This window comes from Sinohyriopsis cumingii, chromosome 3 (genome assembly GCF_028554795.1).
Source record: "Sinohyriopsis cumingii isolate HCF-2022 chromosome 3, ASM2855479v2, whole genome shotgun sequence".
Classification (NCBI taxonomy): Eukaryota; Metazoa; Mollusca; class Bivalvia; order Unionida; family Unionidae; genus Sinohyriopsis; species Sinohyriopsis cumingii.
In genome coordinates, this window is record NC_142963.1 from 7,784,982 (window position 1) to 7,802,575 (window position 17,594).

At 35.8% G+C, this 17,594-nt stretch overlaps 1 protein-coding gene across 6 annotated transcripts in view; it reads left to right on the forward strand.

Annotated features, from left to right (window-relative positions):
- LOC149802433 (phosphatidylinositol N-acetylglucosaminyltransferase subunit Q-like) overlaps positions 1-17,594 on the forward strand; it is a 63,086-nt gene that overhangs the window by 38,324 nt on the left and 7,168 nt on the right. For 5 of the 6 annotated variants that reach the window (XM_089951647.1, XM_089951652.1, XM_089951649.1 and 2 more), the window contains 2 exons: positions 9,178-9,370; positions 12,978-13,092. In XM_089951647.1, coding sequence (XP_089807773.1) covers positions 9,178-9,370; positions 12,978-13,092 — 308 coding nt within the window. The remainder of the gene's footprint in view (positions 1-9,177; positions 9,371-12,977; positions 13,093-17,594) is intronic. The other variant, XM_089951651.1, reaches the window with a different exon arrangement.

The window sequence follows — 17,594 nt, forward strand, 5'->3', positions numbered from 1 at the left end:
CACCTGAGGGTCTGTCATTTATTCATATGTCCCCATAGGCTTGTTAGCGTGATTACACAAAAGCCACCTGAGGGTCTGTCATTTATTCATATGTCCCATAGGCTTGTTAGTGTGATTACACAAAAGCCACCTGAGGGTCTGTCATTTATTCACATGTCCCCATAGGCTTGCTAGCATGATTACACAAAAGCCACCTGAGGGTCTGTCATTTATTCATATGTCCCCATAGGCTTGTTAGTGTGATTACACAAAAGCCACCCAAAGGTGTGTCATTTATTCATATGTCCCCATAGGCTTGCTAGCATGATTACACAAAAGCCACCTGAGGGTCTGTCATTTATTCGTATGTGCCCATAGGCTTGTTAGCATGATTACACAAAAGCCACCTGAGGGTCTGTCATTTATTCATATGTCCCCATAGGCTTGTTAGCGTGATTACACAAAAGCCACCTGAGGGTCTGTCATTTATTCATATGTCCCATAGGCTTGTTAGTGTGATTACACAAAAGCCACCTGAGGGTCTGTCATTTATTCACATGTCCCCATAGGCTTGCTAGCATGATTACACAAAAGCCACCTGAGGGTCTGTCATTTATTCATATGTCCCCATAGGCTTGTTAGTGTGATTACACAAAAGCCACCCAAAGGTGTGTCATTTATTCATATGTCCCCATAGGCTTGCTAGCATGATTACACAAAAGCCATCCGAGGGTCTGTCATTTATTCATATGTCCCCATAGGCTTGTTATCATGATTACACAAAAGCCATCCGAGGGTCTGTCATTTATTCATATGTCCCCATAGGCTTGTTAGCATGATTACACAAAAGCCACCCGAGGGTCTGTCATTTATTCACATGTCCCCATAGGCTTGTTAGCGTGATTACACAAAAGCCACCTGAGGGTCTGTCATTTATTTATATGTCCCCGTAGGCTTGTTAGCATGATTACACAAAAGCCACCCAAGGGTCTGTCATTTATTCACATGTCCCCATAGGTTTGTTAGCGTGATTACACAAAAGCCACCTGAGGGTCTGTCATTTATTCATATGTCCCCGTAGGCTTGTTAGCATGATTACACAAAAGCCACCTGAGGGTCTGTCATTTATTCATATGTCCCCGTAGGCTTGTTAGTATGATTACACAAAAGCCACCAGCTATATGAATGATTTAATTGATTTGTTAGGTTTTTTTTCTACTGGTCATAGGCCAGAATAGCTTATGGGATTGTCTCTTATCCATCATCCATGTATTTGTTAGCACATGTTTATCGCTAATCCTACTGAGCTACTTGGAGGATTGCCATGAAATTTTACACACACATTCATCCCATGTCTAGTTAATCCTAAAAGAAAATGGGGCTACTTGGACATCAAATATGGTCATCATAGAAGACATCTTGAAAGTTTTGTTATCTCTACTCGTTCATAGTTGGTCACATCAGCATGAGGATTTCACTAAAAGACTACTTATGATGTTTAGTTTGTCCTAAGTGACAATATGTCAATTAGAACATCTGTGGGGCCCCGAGTGGTCTAAAGCGCTCACCGTTATGGATCACTGCCATCTCACCTCTGTCTGCATGAGTTCGAATCTCAGCCTCGGCTAACATTGGTACGTGAGAAAGCCTGCCAGTAGCTTCTCGTGGGTCGGTGGTTCTTCCCAGGGTTTTCAGGGGTTTTTCCTCCACCAATTATACTGGCCGCCATGTATAGCCTATCTTGTGCTGAAAAATGGCATTAAACCCTACAACAACAGCAGAACATCTGTATGGCAACCACCACATCAGCCATTCTGAACATCTTGTTATCGCCACTCCTCCTACAAGGAATGGTCATACAGTGGAACCCTGCTACAACGTGATAATTGGGGTCCAGAAAATTGGATCGCGTTATTATCGGTGTTGTGTTAATGCGGGGGTTTACAGTATTTTACTTTTTTCAGAGAAAAACTCATTGGCACATATATGTGTATTCATGTCAAATATATATGATGAATAGGGTATCAAAACCATTTACTATTGTGCCGTCATGGCATGCAGTTCATCCATAATGCATGTAATTCCATTGAAAAATTGCACACAGATTTACAATATTCAGTAATTTTGTCCCAGATCATTGTGTCTGAATTCAGCATCTAATATACGACATGAACAGAGTATCAACACCATTTACTTGCTGTCTGATATTGTACCGTTGAGGCTTGCAGTTAATCCATAACACATGTAATTCCATTGCAAAAATTGCATACATATTTAAACTATTCAATAATTTTGTCACACATCATTATGTGTCTGAATTCAATAGGAAAAATTATCAGCATAATTAGGTTAAGAAAGATGAAGCACGTGTACGGTTCATTACGTTCCAGGGTCTATGAACAGTGTCTGTACAAATTTCATACTGCTAAAATTTTCTTATATGCATCTCCATGTACATTTATCCATTGCAAATTTCTAATAATTAACGCTTGTTCGCCTATTCATTTGAATGACTGTAGCAAGAATAATTAACCATCAACACATACTTTCAACGTGCATATAACTTTTACTTCAGGTTTTGGAAATATCGAAAGAAACATATGAAAACTACTATACTAATCATTGCGCAAAGTGCAGAGGATGACTTGCATTTGTGAACTTGCTTTTCCATAACGGTAAAATATTTTTTTACAAAATAGGAAATTAATAACGAGTTCATAAACAAACACCATACCCATGTAAAACCAGAGAACTAGGTGCAGTAGGCTTGCAATGGTCACGAGTCTTTTTTGTAAAAAACATCTAAGCTGAATGCATGTACAATTTCATACCCTTTCAATTTCCAGCTAATAAAGCAGACATTATTTACTGATCAACTGATTGTGTCTAATAACACCACCAAGCCCAGCAAACATGTTGGCAGCTTTCGTTTTTTGATGTTTATTAAATTGTGAGAATCTTTTATCAACCACCGCATTGTCTGCTGCTTGGATGTGTATGCAGTTAAAGAAGAAACTTAAGTTGACTATTGTTTGAGCAATGATTGTATACATAATTAATTGAAGACAATCATAAAGATGACTTACAGGCTTTACTCATGGATCAGTAATAAGTAACATTTCTGATAAAGTTTATTTTGGCATAACACTTCAAGAATCTGGTGACATTATTAAATTTCAGAAGCTATGCCAAGATCGTATTATATTAAAATTCATACGCGAACTCTTCCTCAAAATGATATAAAATGTTTTACATATTATTTCATTTACTTAAAAAAATACATATTTTCCTGGTACGAGAAAAATACATGTACATGTATTTAAAATTTCAGGAACCACGCCACGATCATATTAAATACAAATTCATATGTGAACTCTTCCCCAAAATGATAACAAACGTTTTACATACTATTTCTTGTACTTAAAAAAAAAGATCTAGGTATGAGAAAAATACACATACATGTATTTAAAATTTCAGGAACCACGCCACGATCGTATTATATTCAAATTCGTAAGTGATCTCTTCCCCAAAATGATAACTTTTTTATACACTATTTCATGTACTTGGACCAAAAATATTTTTTCATGTGTGAATGAATATATGTAATTTTGGGAGCCATGCCACAACCGCATTATATCCGAATTCATGTTATCGTGGGGCACGTTATGGCAGGGTCGAGTTGTGTCAATATGGGTTCAAACTAACAGACTTGCTATGATGTCTGGTTGGTTGTAAATGATAATGATTCCGATCTGATGTCCAATATGGCTGCCATGGCAGTCAGTTAAAAAATCTTATCTCAACTCTACCTGAACAGAAAGTGATGTTGGAGTGGGGTTTTAACCGGAAGACTTATGATGTCTAGTTGGTCTTGAATGAAAATTGTGTTCGCATCCAGTGTGGCTGCCACACAGCAGCCATCTTAAAAAACTTGTTATTGCAACTGTTCATGAATGGATGGCTATATCAGCATGAGGTTTTCACTAAAAGACTTCTTGTGATATCTTGTTGGTCTTAAACAAAAATGGATCCAATCTGGTATATATGGCCATCACAGCAGCCATCTTGAAAATCTTGCTATTTTGACTCCTCAATGGCAAGCCATATCTTGAAAATATTATCTCTACTCCTTCAACATGGTGTTAAACTAATACCTAGCTTGTCCAAAATAATGGTGCCAGTTATATATCCAATATGGCTGGCACAATGACTATCGGTATCTTTAAAGTCTTGTTGTCATTACTCCTAATGGATGATCATTATGATACAATGTTTTCACTAAAACACTTCTAATGATGTCTACTTTGTCATAAAAGAAAATGTTTCCAAGCCTTCATCTAATACTTGCACCACAGCAAGTAATTTGAAAAAAAAATTATTGCTGAAGAATTTCAGAGATGGATTAAACACATGACAGTTAAAAGAACCAAAATATTCATGTCTTGAATTTTTGGAAATCAGTTTTGTCCAGTTGGTGTAAATGTTGTTTGCACACTTAAACACATTTTACCAGGGCAAATAAAAAAATTATGTGAAGCAGGTAACCTGTTTAACATTTCTTGTTCTTAAAATAATGTTGGGACTTTTATCATTCTTTGTGACTTTTAGACATTGACTTTTTTTTGTGAAGAATGATTGTTGAAGATAGTCCTTGACCTTCTTTGCTGATGTGTGAACCGCTCCAGTGGCCTAGTGGTTAGAGCATCTGCCTCGGAAGCAGAAGGTCGTGGGTTCGATCAGCATTAAGAGGATAGTGTTAGGACTGGTTGGCCTGGTGTCAGGATAATGTGACTGGGTGGGACATCATGCTATGTGTCTGCAGCATGATGCCCCAGTGCTAGAGAATCACTGTAAACTGTCACACTGCAGACATTGTAGCAATATGACTGAAAAATTGTTAAAGCTACATTAAAAATCCAAATCACACACACACACACTGAAGTGTGCGATGCATATTATTTTATTTGTATATGTAGATCACCTGATGGGTTTTAGGACTTTGACTTTTAATTGGCAGTATCGCATATGTAATTAATAAAACGAAAATCTTTGTATTACCATTCTAACAGGATGTTGTCGATGCTCACATGTCCTTCATGCCTTTTGCAGGTTTTGCATTTTGGTCAGATTTCAGGCATTTGTTGTTGGGTCATCAATGTTTCATGAACACACATTGTTTGTTTTTCAATTCTTGGTTATTACAGTATGTAATTCACAGTAGCAGTTTACTGTACTGTGTTTCACAGCCTTAGTGTGGACTTTTACAGTCAGCGGCCAACACATAGTCTAATAACTTGATCAAGAACAAATTATTACTTATGAGATTGCATACACATAGTTCATAAACAATGACCCAGTCTCTATCATTCCTATGCATAGCATATACACAGCGACCCAGTCTATCATTCCTAGGTATAGTTTATACACAGCGACCCAGTCTCTATCATTCCTAGGTATAGTTTATACACAGCGACCCAGTCTCTATCATTCCTAGGTATAGTTTATACACAGAGACCCAGTCTCTATCATTCCTATGCATAGCATATACACAGCGACCCAGTCTCTATCATTCCTAGGCATAGTTTATACACACTAACCCAGTCTTTATCATTCCTAGGTATAGTTTATACACAGCAATACATAACCCAGTCATCAACCATCAAAGTACCTTCAGCTGTACAGCATCTTTGTTGAATAGTTTTGTTTAGAATGACAGTACTTTATATTTATAAATATATATTTCTCTTAACCCTGCCACCATCCCCACAACAATGCTTACAGTGTTTGGTGACTTAGAATTGATATTGCCACCCAGGACATGCAGTTTATTCCATGCTGTTTTAAACATTCAGGAATCTCGTACAAGTGCCATATTGTGTATTCAAACTAAACCCATTGAGTCATATCCACACAATTGCTGCTGTCATCACCAACTTTCATTGGTTAGCACAGTCATCACTTGCATCCTTCAGTTTCAACTGAAACACTTGACTCAAATGTCAGTAATAGCATTCTGTCAGGAAGTTTCACACTCAGCTGGGACCTTTGTACAACTCTGTTATGCTCATTCAGTAACTGCTGAATCACTGATGGACAGAATGAACTGAAAATCTTTAATAGCAGCAGACATTCCCCCTGGGCCAAACATATAAGTTTATAAATATAAAGTTGACTGTTGTATATAGACTCCTATTATGTTCTGCCAGGACCTTACAAAAGCAAGACAATTATGTAGAAGCAGAAAAGTAACTTATGACTAACATCACTATATTAAAATCTTTGTAGCTGTTATTGTTTGGGGTTTAATGTTATTTTTCAGCACATTATAGGCTATGTATGAAGGAAGAGTCCAAGAAACCCTAAGAAGAACCACTGACCCATGTGGCAAGCCTTCTCACATACTAGTGTTGGCAGAGCCAGAGACCCAAACCAATGTAGACATTGATGAAATGGCAGTGATCTGTAAAGGAGGGTGCCTTAGACCACTTAGCTTCCTGGCCCCTCCCCATCAGATCTTTATTTTTATCTAATGTATGCAAAATCTGCTTTTTGTGTCCTGAGCAGAGACTGAAATGTTCAGTGATGGTGTGGAGGATTATTGGGAAATCAGTCACTCAATTACTATTAAGCTTACTAGGATATTTTTACTGTACATAATCTCAGCATATAGTGAGACTTGTCCAAACAGGTCCTTACGAACTGTGTGAATCACTAGGTATGTGTGTGAAAGAGTGTTTATCATGACATACTGGTACACAGTTTACTTCTGTTGGTCGGTGTTGATATATAGTGCCAGTTTACAAATAAAAGACTAATTAGTACTGTTCAAACAAAGACTAATTAGTACTGTTCAAACAAAAGATGAATTAGTACTATTCAAACATAGATTAATTAGTACTGTTCAAACAAAAGACTAATTAGTACTGTTAAAAAGAAAGACTAATTAGTACAGTTCAAACAAAAGACTAGTAAGTACTGTTCAAATAAAAGACTAATTAGTACTGTTCAAACAAAAGACTAATTAGTACTGTTAAAAAGAAAGACTAGTACTGTTAAAACAAAAGACTAGTACTGTTCAAATAAAAGACTAATTAGTACTATTCAAAGACTAATTAGTACTGTTCAAATTAAAGACTAATTAGTACTGTTCAAACATAGACTAATTAGTACTGTTCAAACAAAAGACTAATTAGTACTGTTAAAAAGAAAGACTAATTAGTACTGTTCAAACAAAAGACTAATTAGTACTGTTCAAATAAAAGACTAATTAGTACTGTTAAAAAGAAAGACTAATTAGTACTGTTCAAACAAAAGACTAATTAGTACTGTTCAAATAAAAGACTAATTAGTACTGTTCAAACAAAAGACTAATTAGTACTGTTCAAACAAAAGACTATCTGTGATTAAGAGACTGCAAAATGCTTATTGCAACTGCCAAAATAATAAGCGGTACCATACTTGAAAGATAATCATACAATGTGTTAGTGAAAAGTTTATGCAGTCCCCATTCTAATACCCAGTTTCTATTCTGATGACCAGTTTCTATTCTAATGACCAGTGCCCATTCTAATGCCCAGCCCTAGTGTTGATCAAACATGGAGTAGCAGACAACTATACAACTATCTTACTCAATCATTACAAATTCCAATTAAATATAGTAATTTGGCAAATGTCAATTATAAAATGTCAATTATAAGAACTAACATGTAAATCTTACCTTTAATTTATCATTTTATTGTGAGGATTAACATAATCACAAGCCTAATTACCTCAGATGGGTTTGTGTGAAGTACAGTGTACACCTATTTGCACTAACATTATAATTGTCATGCATAAAAACCATTGTTTTGCACAGTGACAACTAGAATAATGAAATTTAAGAAAAAGTGATTTTATTGTCTAGCCTGCTCATGTTTTCAGTGATACATAAGAGCCGTTTTTCCAGTGGTGATGATGTCATTGTCTTTCTCAGCAATTTGGATAAGGTTTTGATTAAAGTTTTTCATTTGTATATATGTCCTAAACTAGAATGATTGTCATTATACATGGTATAAATACTGTATATTGCATGATGTAAGAGGGATATAGAATAGGCCCCATTCACCCTCCTGTATGATGTAAGAGGGATATAGAACAGGCCCAGATCACCCTCCTGCATGATGTAAATTGGATATAGAATAGGCCCAGATCACCCTCCTGCATGCTGTAAGAGGGATATAGAATAGGTCTATTGTCCCCTCCTGCATGCTGTAATAGGGATATAGAATAGGCCCATTGTCCCCTCCTGCATGCTGTAAGAGGAATATAAAATAGGCCCACTGACCCCTTCTGCATGCTGTAATAGGGATATAGAATAGACCCATTGTCCCCTCCTGCATGCTGTAATATGAATATAGAATAGGCCCATGTCCCCTCCTGCATGCTGTAATATGAATATAGAATAGGCCCACTGACCCCTCCTGCATGCTATAATAGGGATATAGAATAGGCCCATTGTCCCCTCCTGCATGCTGTAATAGGGATATAGATTAGGCCCATTGTCCCCTCCTGCATGCTGTAATAGGAATATAGAATAGGCCCATTGTCCCCTCCTGCATGCTGTAAGAGGTGACTGATGGAGGTAGTAGCCTAAATGACTCGGTGGTTAGCATATCAGACTCGCACTTGAAAGGGTGGGGATTGAATCCTACCACTGGATCAGCCTGGGACAGCTAATGTGGTGTATAATTGGCAAGATATATTACTCTAGTTGCCTTGGCACTAAGGAACCAACTTGTGCTGTTGTGCCATAAACAACAAACCAAACATATACTGTATTTTGTATATGCATAAAATAAAAGTTATCAAAATAAAATAGTTTTCTAGGGAATTGGAATATCCAGAGTAAATAGCATGGAAAACCATGGAAAATTCTAGCATGTATTTTGTATATGCATAAAATAAAAGTTATCAAAATAAAATAGTTTTTTAGGGAATTGGAATATCCAGAGTAAGCTACAAGCCATAAGCTCAGAGTTTAAGGTTGTGTCACATGCACTGTATGCCAGGTGGTTTAATTCTGTTTTCTATTTTCCTATTATATATTTCAGCTTTTTGTTTTGGATCTAAAAAAGAAAACTGATTAAATAATTTTAGAAAACTGATTTAAGTGCTGTAGATGGTGATTACATTTTATTTATGTTTCTTTTTAATTTGAAGACTTTACCGACTACAAGTGTATGCTCTTAGCTCCCTTTGGAGGCTATTCCGTGGCAAGAAATGGAATGTTCTCAGACAAAGAATTGACTCCGCAGTGTATGATATGGACCAGCTGTTCTTGGGAACTTTGATGTTCACCATACTCCTTTTTCTTCTGCCCACCACAGCTTTATATTACATTGTCTTCACACTGGTAAGTAATGTCTGTATCCAGTAATCCTTTACAGTGGTAACTAATGTTGATTTCCATTAATCCTTCACGCTGGTAAGTAATGTCTGTATCCAGTAATCCTTTACAGTTTAACTAATGTTGATTTCCATTAATCCTTCACGCTAGTAAGTAATGTTAGTATACAGTAATCCTTCACATTTGTAAATAATGTTGATTTCCATTAATCCTTCACGCTAGTAAGTAATATTAGTATACAGTAATCCTTCGCATTTGTAAATAATGTTGATTTCCATTAATCCTTCATGCTAATAAGTAACGTTAGTACATGTAATCCTTCAGACTGATGAGTAAATTCCCATTTTGTATAAAGAATATATAAAAAGCACATCTGTAGTGAGTCTTTGCTTTTAGGATATCTTTTTTCTGGTTCTGGACTCTCTTTTGGCAAAATTTGGTCACAGTTTTCTGTTAAATGGGACTTACTTTGTTGTTTTTTTTTGTTTTTTTAGTAGCATGGCCCATCCTCCATTTTTAAGAATCCCACAAAGGGCTAAAAACTGTTAATTTTTAAGTCTTTGTCATGTTTAATGTACAGACATTTTGTTTTTGAGAGCTTTCTGTTTGCCTCTTCCCCCAAAAGGTTTATTGTAGTTAAACATTAAATAGTGTTGCAGATCACATGAAATATTTTTTATTTTGCAAAAATGTGAAGTGCATATGTTTTCAGTTTAATATTTGCAACTATTTTATTCCCCTGCCCCTCAATATGGATGGAGGGAGCATATATTGTTTCCCCCTACCAATCTACCATGTCAAGTCTATTACAGACTTTTTTTCTGCTAAGTAACTTTTGAAGATCCTAATGGAAGGAAACAAAATTTTATATGATGCTTTACATAAAATAGATACAACTCAAGTTTGACTTTAACACTGTTGTGACAAAATTGTTCATAGTAATGGTTTCTGTTTTGCTTAGAACTTTACAATTCCTTTTCTTTTCCTAAACATTTGAAGGATTTCATGGATTTGAAATCAACATTTGGCATGAGTCTTTCTTTCAAATGTAGGTTTAGTTTTCACTGTTTCTGGACAAATGTAGTTATGGTCCATTTGACTTTGAACTTTTTCCTCAGTTTTCACAAAATAACTTTTGAGGGACTAAAACCAGATATGGTCTGAGGCTTTACATTATAAGGACTTGGGTTTGATTTCACTTTCCAACAAGTTTTCAGTTTTGGTCACAGTTTGACTTGAGGATTTAAGTCAGGTTTCATTTCACTTTCTTGCAAAGTTTGTCAAGTTACAACTACTGTTTAATTTGAGGACTTGGGGCCAGGTTTAATTTAACTTTGCAGTGAAACTTTTTGCAGTTACGACTACTGTTTAATTTGAGGACTTGGGGCCAGGTTTAATTTAACTTTGCAGTGAAACTTTTTGCAGTTACGACTACTGTTTAATTTGAGGACTTGGGGCCAGGTTTAATTTAACTTTGCAGTGAAACTTTTTGCAGTTACGACTACTGTTTTACATAGCTCTTTACATGCATCATACTGTTGTGAATGAAATGTGGTCATTTGTTCCAGTGTCTTGGAAAATATCTTGATCGGAAATTGAATTAGCTTATTGCCAAGAAAGTGTAATCTCATGCTTGATTCATTGTAGCTGCATGCAAACATAAAGATTGACAATGTAAAGGCATTGAAATTGTTATAATTATAACATTGCAACAATAAAAATTATCTCAGTTTTAACTGGCTTAATTATTCATTCATTTATTATAAAGCCATATGAGAAAAATATGTGGTGTTGGTTACATTTAACAAATTTTTAAGGTGATGGGCCGGTAGTTATTTTTGTTTTAAAATTGCTTTGTCAGGACTAATTTAAATGAAGTATTAACTAGTAAACAAGCATCATTCAAAACCTGAATTAAACTTTAATCGAAGTTTCAGCCCATTGATTGTTTGATTTTGTTGCTTTTTTAACTATGGGTTGTCCAAATTTGTTTCCACAAAAATATATATATGGTTGGCAGGAAAAAATTAAAGGTTTGTTGTATAACCAGTTCAGCACATATTTTGCTATTTGGCCAAATTCTAAATATTTGACAATGAATGAGCATTAGCAATCTGATGGCATATATTGATGACAAAAAAATACACACAATCTGAATTACTGCATGGGGATAAAAAGTATTATTATTTGGAATCCTGGTTTTATGGCTGGGATGTAACTTTTTCCAAGGAAGACTTCTGGACTGCAACTTTCAGAATCCTATTGAAAACCTTGATAAGAATAGTCTTGAATTTGTTTCATTATTCAAGTGCCTTCTTTACACGGCAGAATTTAAGTTGAATCACCAAGCTCTGGTTTCACTAAAATGTTCAAAATTTCTCCTCAAATTGAGATTTTACATTATTTTGCTTTTAAAATTTCAGATAATATTTGTGTCAGTGGTAGAGATAGGATGGAAAATCATTTTTTTTTTTGTTTTAAAACTTAATACATGGAAGCTTTTTTTAATCTTTAAAAAGAGTTGAGAAATTCCTCAAATTTGAGTCAAAGCAAGACATCTTTAAGGAAATTGTTGATTTTATGTCTGTATTTTAATACTAAGTGCATTGTGAATGTTTTTTAAAACATCCATAGTTACTGACCAAATAGAAAAAAGACTATATTTAAAAACTTAAAAGACGAAAATTTGAGATGTATTTTAAAACAGACTTTTTCTGATAGCCCACTACCCATGTGGGTTTCAAATTTGTGAGATCATGTCATTTTTTATTTGGTTATATTGGGGATGGCTTTTTCCTTGTACTGATCATGCTGCTCCAAAGAAACAATCCAAGTATGAAATATGTAAAATCTGTTCAGCACTAGTAATTTAAATTCACCCTGTTTAGTGTGAATAGCTAGGTTGAAATTTTCCTTGTTTAGTGTGAATAGCCAGGTTGAAATTTTCCTTGTTTAGTCTAAATTGCCAGGTTAAAATTCTCTTTGTTTAATGTGAATAGCGAGGGTAAAGTTCACCCTGTTTAATGTGAATAGTGAGGTTAAAATTTGCCTTGTTTAGTGTGAATAGCCAGGTTAAAGATCACCTTCTTTAGTTTGAATAGCCAGGGTTGCTAAATGATTGGTTTAAAAGGAACATATCTCTATTCCATGGTTGGTAACTTTGAAGTGTGATGTGATTCCATGGTTGGTAATTTCAAAGTGTGATGTGATTCCATGGTTGGGAATTTTGAAGTGTGATGTGATTCCATGTTTGGGAATTTTGAAGTGTGATGTGATTCCATGGTTGGGAATTTTGAAGTGTGATGTGATTCCATGATTGGGAATTTTGAAGTGTAATGTGATTCTATGGTTGGGAATTTTGCAGTGTGATGGGATTCCATGGTTGGGAATTTTGTAGTTTGATGTGATTCCATGGTTGGAAATTTTGAAGTGTGATGTGATTCTTTAAGATTTCTTTTCAAAACGTTAGTTCTTACACCAACAAAAAAACCAACAAAAAAAAGAACAACCCTGGGCTCTCACAGACCTGTGAAAATGAAGGTAAGTACAGTCATATATATTTTTCTTTTTTTATAAACCAAATTTTGTGATGTTTTAGTTTATTTATTTCCAGCTGAGGCTTGTGGTATTAATTCTTCAGGGCCTGCTTACCAAACTAAGAGCCACACTTAATATGACTCCAGTCTGGTCAATCTGCCTTTGGTGTACAAACTCCAGCTCATTGGCAAGTGAGTATTTAGTTTACAAGCTAACTTTCAAAGCTCAGTAATAACCAGTAAGTACTGGCTAAAGATGCCAACGGGTACCCAGGTGCTAATGTACCACACTGGGTACCCAGGTGTTAATGTACCACACAGGGTACCCAGGTGTTAATGTACCACACAGGGTACCCAGGTGTTAATGTACCACACAGGGTACCAAGGTGTTAATATACCACACAGGGTACCCAGGTGTTAATGTACCACACTGGGTACCCAGGTGTTAATGTACCACACAGGGTACCCAGGTGTTAATGTACCACACAGGGTACCCAGGTGTTAATGTACCACACAGGGTACCCAGGTGTTAATGTACCACACACAGGGTACCCAGGTGTTAATGTACCACACTGGGTACCCAGGTGTTAATGTACCACACAGGGTACCCAGGTGTTAATGTACCACACAGGGTACCCAGGTGTTAATGTACCACACAGGGTACCCAGGTGTTAATGTACCACACTGGGTACCCAGGTGTTAATGTACCACGCTGGGTACCCAGGTGCTCATGTAATAAAATGAACATCCAGGTACCTGTTTAAAAAAAAAGTATTCCAAGTTCAACTCGAGACAGAATAACGATTACAGTTCAAGGCTGATGTGTGCTCGTATGGTTGCTTACAATTTACTTGTCATACATGTACTATATGATAATACAAGGAAGGGCACTTCTCTCATTATTAGTTCTAAAATTATTTTTGAATCAACACTGATATTTAAAGCTAGTCCATCCTAACTTTGTGCCTGTCCATGCTTTGTGTGCCATTTCTCATGCGACTTAAAAACTTGATTTGAGATGCTGATGACATTAATTAGGTCAGTACCTTTCGTCAGCAGTGACAGTAAGCAATGATTAAGAAATATTAGACGAAATAGAATTTAGATACTTACTACAATTCAAATAAAAGAAAACACTATATAAATGTCCGGTTGAACTAAAGCCATTTTTGCCTCAAGTTTGTGGCCTTGGAGCAATTCAGGGCTGCTGTTCACATGTTTGTTTACAGGACTGGTTTTTTTTTTTATGAGCAGGAAACCCAAAACATATTTTTGTCACAGCAAAGGCAATGCAGAAACTTGGTTACTATAACACGCACTTCATATACCATGTTAGGAAAAATGAATGAAATGGACAACTATACAGAATGAAATTTTTCAATGAAATATTTCAATATAAGAGTAATCTTTGTTATTTAATAACACTGAAAAAAATCTAACAACAGTTACAAGAAAATAGACATGAATCTTGAATGTGATACCACTTGTCATAGGTTCATTCTTTTTTTATGATACATGCATAGCGGACCAGTCTAAAATAAATAATGCCATATAGCATTAAAAAAAATGGGCTGTATTGATCTTACTCTTGGATGTTATATGACTGGAAAATGTTAGAGGAGAGGGATTTTGTTAAACTTGAAAAATGTTGCACTGGACCGTCGTTAATGGACAGGTAGAGGATATTACAACAGTCATCATTTGTGGACATTACAACTATTCACAAAAGTTACTGTAGACATGTTGACTAGTTAAGGTGAGTGGTATGCATAATTTGTTTTGTGTCTATACTCTTGTATTAACCTCTAATCCACATGGATTTAGCGATTTGTGACAACAATTTTAACTACAGATCCAGGTAAGTAGCAAAAATAAATGTACATTAGATAAAATAAATATGCATGTTTTTCATTCAGTTTTCTGTAACTATGGCATGTAGTATATAGATTGCTCTTTTTATACCCAGAGTATGCTTTTTGCCACTTACATCAGTAATAAACTACACTTATTCTTCGCTTGGGGGTTGGCAAGTGTGAACCTACAACAAAGCAGTTCAGGTTCACATTTAATACAATTTCCCTTTCATTAGGTACCAAGGTAACCACTCGTTAGGATTGAAGGGTACCCAGTAGAAATTTCCTCAGATTTTGACATCTCATGTTCTGGCAAATAATATGATATCATACTGAACAATTTGTAATATATGTGTGTGTGTAACTGCAGTTTCTTGATTAATTGTATTACCTGATCAGATTACATTAGGATAACTTTCTTTGCTTCCTCCGAATCCAGCCCTCCCAGAATGAAAAACATGTCTGTAATTTAAACAGACGAAGGGAAGCAATTCTTACAGGTTAACTCCCCTTTGTGCATGCTAGGTAGCTACGGTTCTATCTGGTTGAAACCAGTTTTTACTTTCGCTACAGTATGTTAATATGCCATACAGATAATCCAGTTTAAATTTGATGGATTTTATAAGTTAAATTTAATAATCTGTATTTCTTATACATTGGTACAGTTTATCAAATTGTTTCTTTTTATTTCCAGTGAATTTATTGATATTTTTGCAATTATCATACCGTTCATTATTGTCACATGGAATTTAATTAATTTTGATTATTAGCATTCATTTTTTACCAAAGAAATTTTGGTCGCTATACTTGTCAACTGTTGCACTTCAAAGTTGCCAAGATAATGCTGTTTACATTTTTACAGGCTTTTTAAATATTTTATTTATGCATATTATTACGCATTTTTTCAAGAAATCATGTTACCATTCTGAGTGTGTCCCCATTTTTAGGCGGCTCATGTGACATAAGTCCATTTGCATGTCCAAGCATGGCCTTCTGGCCTGTAAATCCAGACACATGGAGTTATTAACAGATCCATTGGATCCATCATATATTACTGTATTGTCGTCTCCAATCATCCAGTGAATACTAGTGTTGCTGTTATGGGCCTAATGCCATTTTTTAGTATATGATAGACTGTACACGATGGTCAGTATAACTGGTTGAGAAAGAACCCATGAAAACCCCTGGAATGGGAAGCTACTGGCAAGCTTTCTCACATACCCACATTGGCTGAGCCTGAGACTCAAACCCATGTAGACAGAAGTGAGATAGCAGTGATTGATAAAGGCTAGCACTTTAGACTACTCAGCAACCCAGAGTCCCTCCAGTGAATACAGTGGAATCATTGATTATTTTCATTGTTGATGTTGAGATGTCTTTCTAATCCCCATGAAAACACAGAATAACATACTGTATCCAGGAAGATAGATACTCAAATCGTTGATTTGTCGAGTGGGGTGGGTGGGTGGGGCTCTCTACAGATGTTATGAAATGCTCAGCAAGTTGTGTGTGTCAGGTGAAATTGTTTACATTGGCAACATACACAGTGGAGAGAATGTTAGTATACCACTATGTTACTTTCATGTAATTTCTTTGGATATTATATGTGTTGTATTAGTCTAAAGTAGCCTATCTTTAGCAGCTATTAAAAAATGAATTTTTCCAGACTAGACAGTACCAGCTTCTGAAAGTGTTGGAACATGCTGATTTGACAATAGAATAGACAGAAATTAATTTATGGCAGCTATAGAGGAAATCTAATGGATTTTTATGTCCATTGAAATGCTATCCTCCACCTGGAATCAGTTCTGACTACAAGATCAATGCCTTGGTTGATGTACATGAATGATGATGAACTGTCGTTATTCTTAACCTTGCTTCAAGATTGAAAAGTTACTGGACATCTCTTTGAGCATCCTTTTCATGCAAGAGCTTATATATGGTGAGCCATTTGCCAGCAACTTTCTCAACCCACTGGTAAAAAGTTGTGTTCAGAGATATTTACACCACATGTACCTTGTCTAGTTGATTATAAAGTGCACAGACAAGTCTTCAACACCATGTCAAAGTTAGAAATATTATGTTGACTGCCGAAAAAGACACTAATGGTCATTGCGTTTCTATTCTCCACTTCTGTTAGGGCTTCAGATTGAGGAGGTGGGAAAGCAAAAGGCACAAGAGTTGCCCTTTAACTTTCAACGCAATCTCCTATCTCTCAACTTTGCTGTTAGGGAACGTACAAGAGATAGATGATTGTCACCTTAGATTTCACAATGGTAGTTTTCAACAGCGACATTTCTCCTTCAAATATGTTCCCCGATCACATTAACGTTAGGGATATAAGCCTGCTACCTCTCGAATCCAGCCCTACTAAAAGACGAAAATTCGTCTTTTCTGTCTATCTCATATAGACCAAAGAGCAATAATTCTTGCCCCTTACCTCCCCTTGCCACCGCCAGGTGTCACTAGTTTTTAAGCTTCGCTTGTACTGATAACACGTACATTATACCTCCAAACAATCCAAGCCATCTTAGCGTTAAATTGGACCATCCGAAGTTAAATTTGAATTTATTGCATTGGACAATCATTCTTCTACAGGTTGTATACATTATTTTAAAATTTTTTTCAAAATTGAGTGACTTTGTCACCTTTACGGATTTTATCTACAGAAGACCATGTTACACACGCTATCGCTGAACTCGTGTTGTCAATTAAGAATTAACGCGACACTGACTAATTTTGCTTACTCCGTTAGTAATGGTTGTGGTATTAGCGAATTAATCACATGCTGAATTGCTAATTTGTGCTTTGTTTTGTTTTCTAGTGTCATTTCAGTAGAAA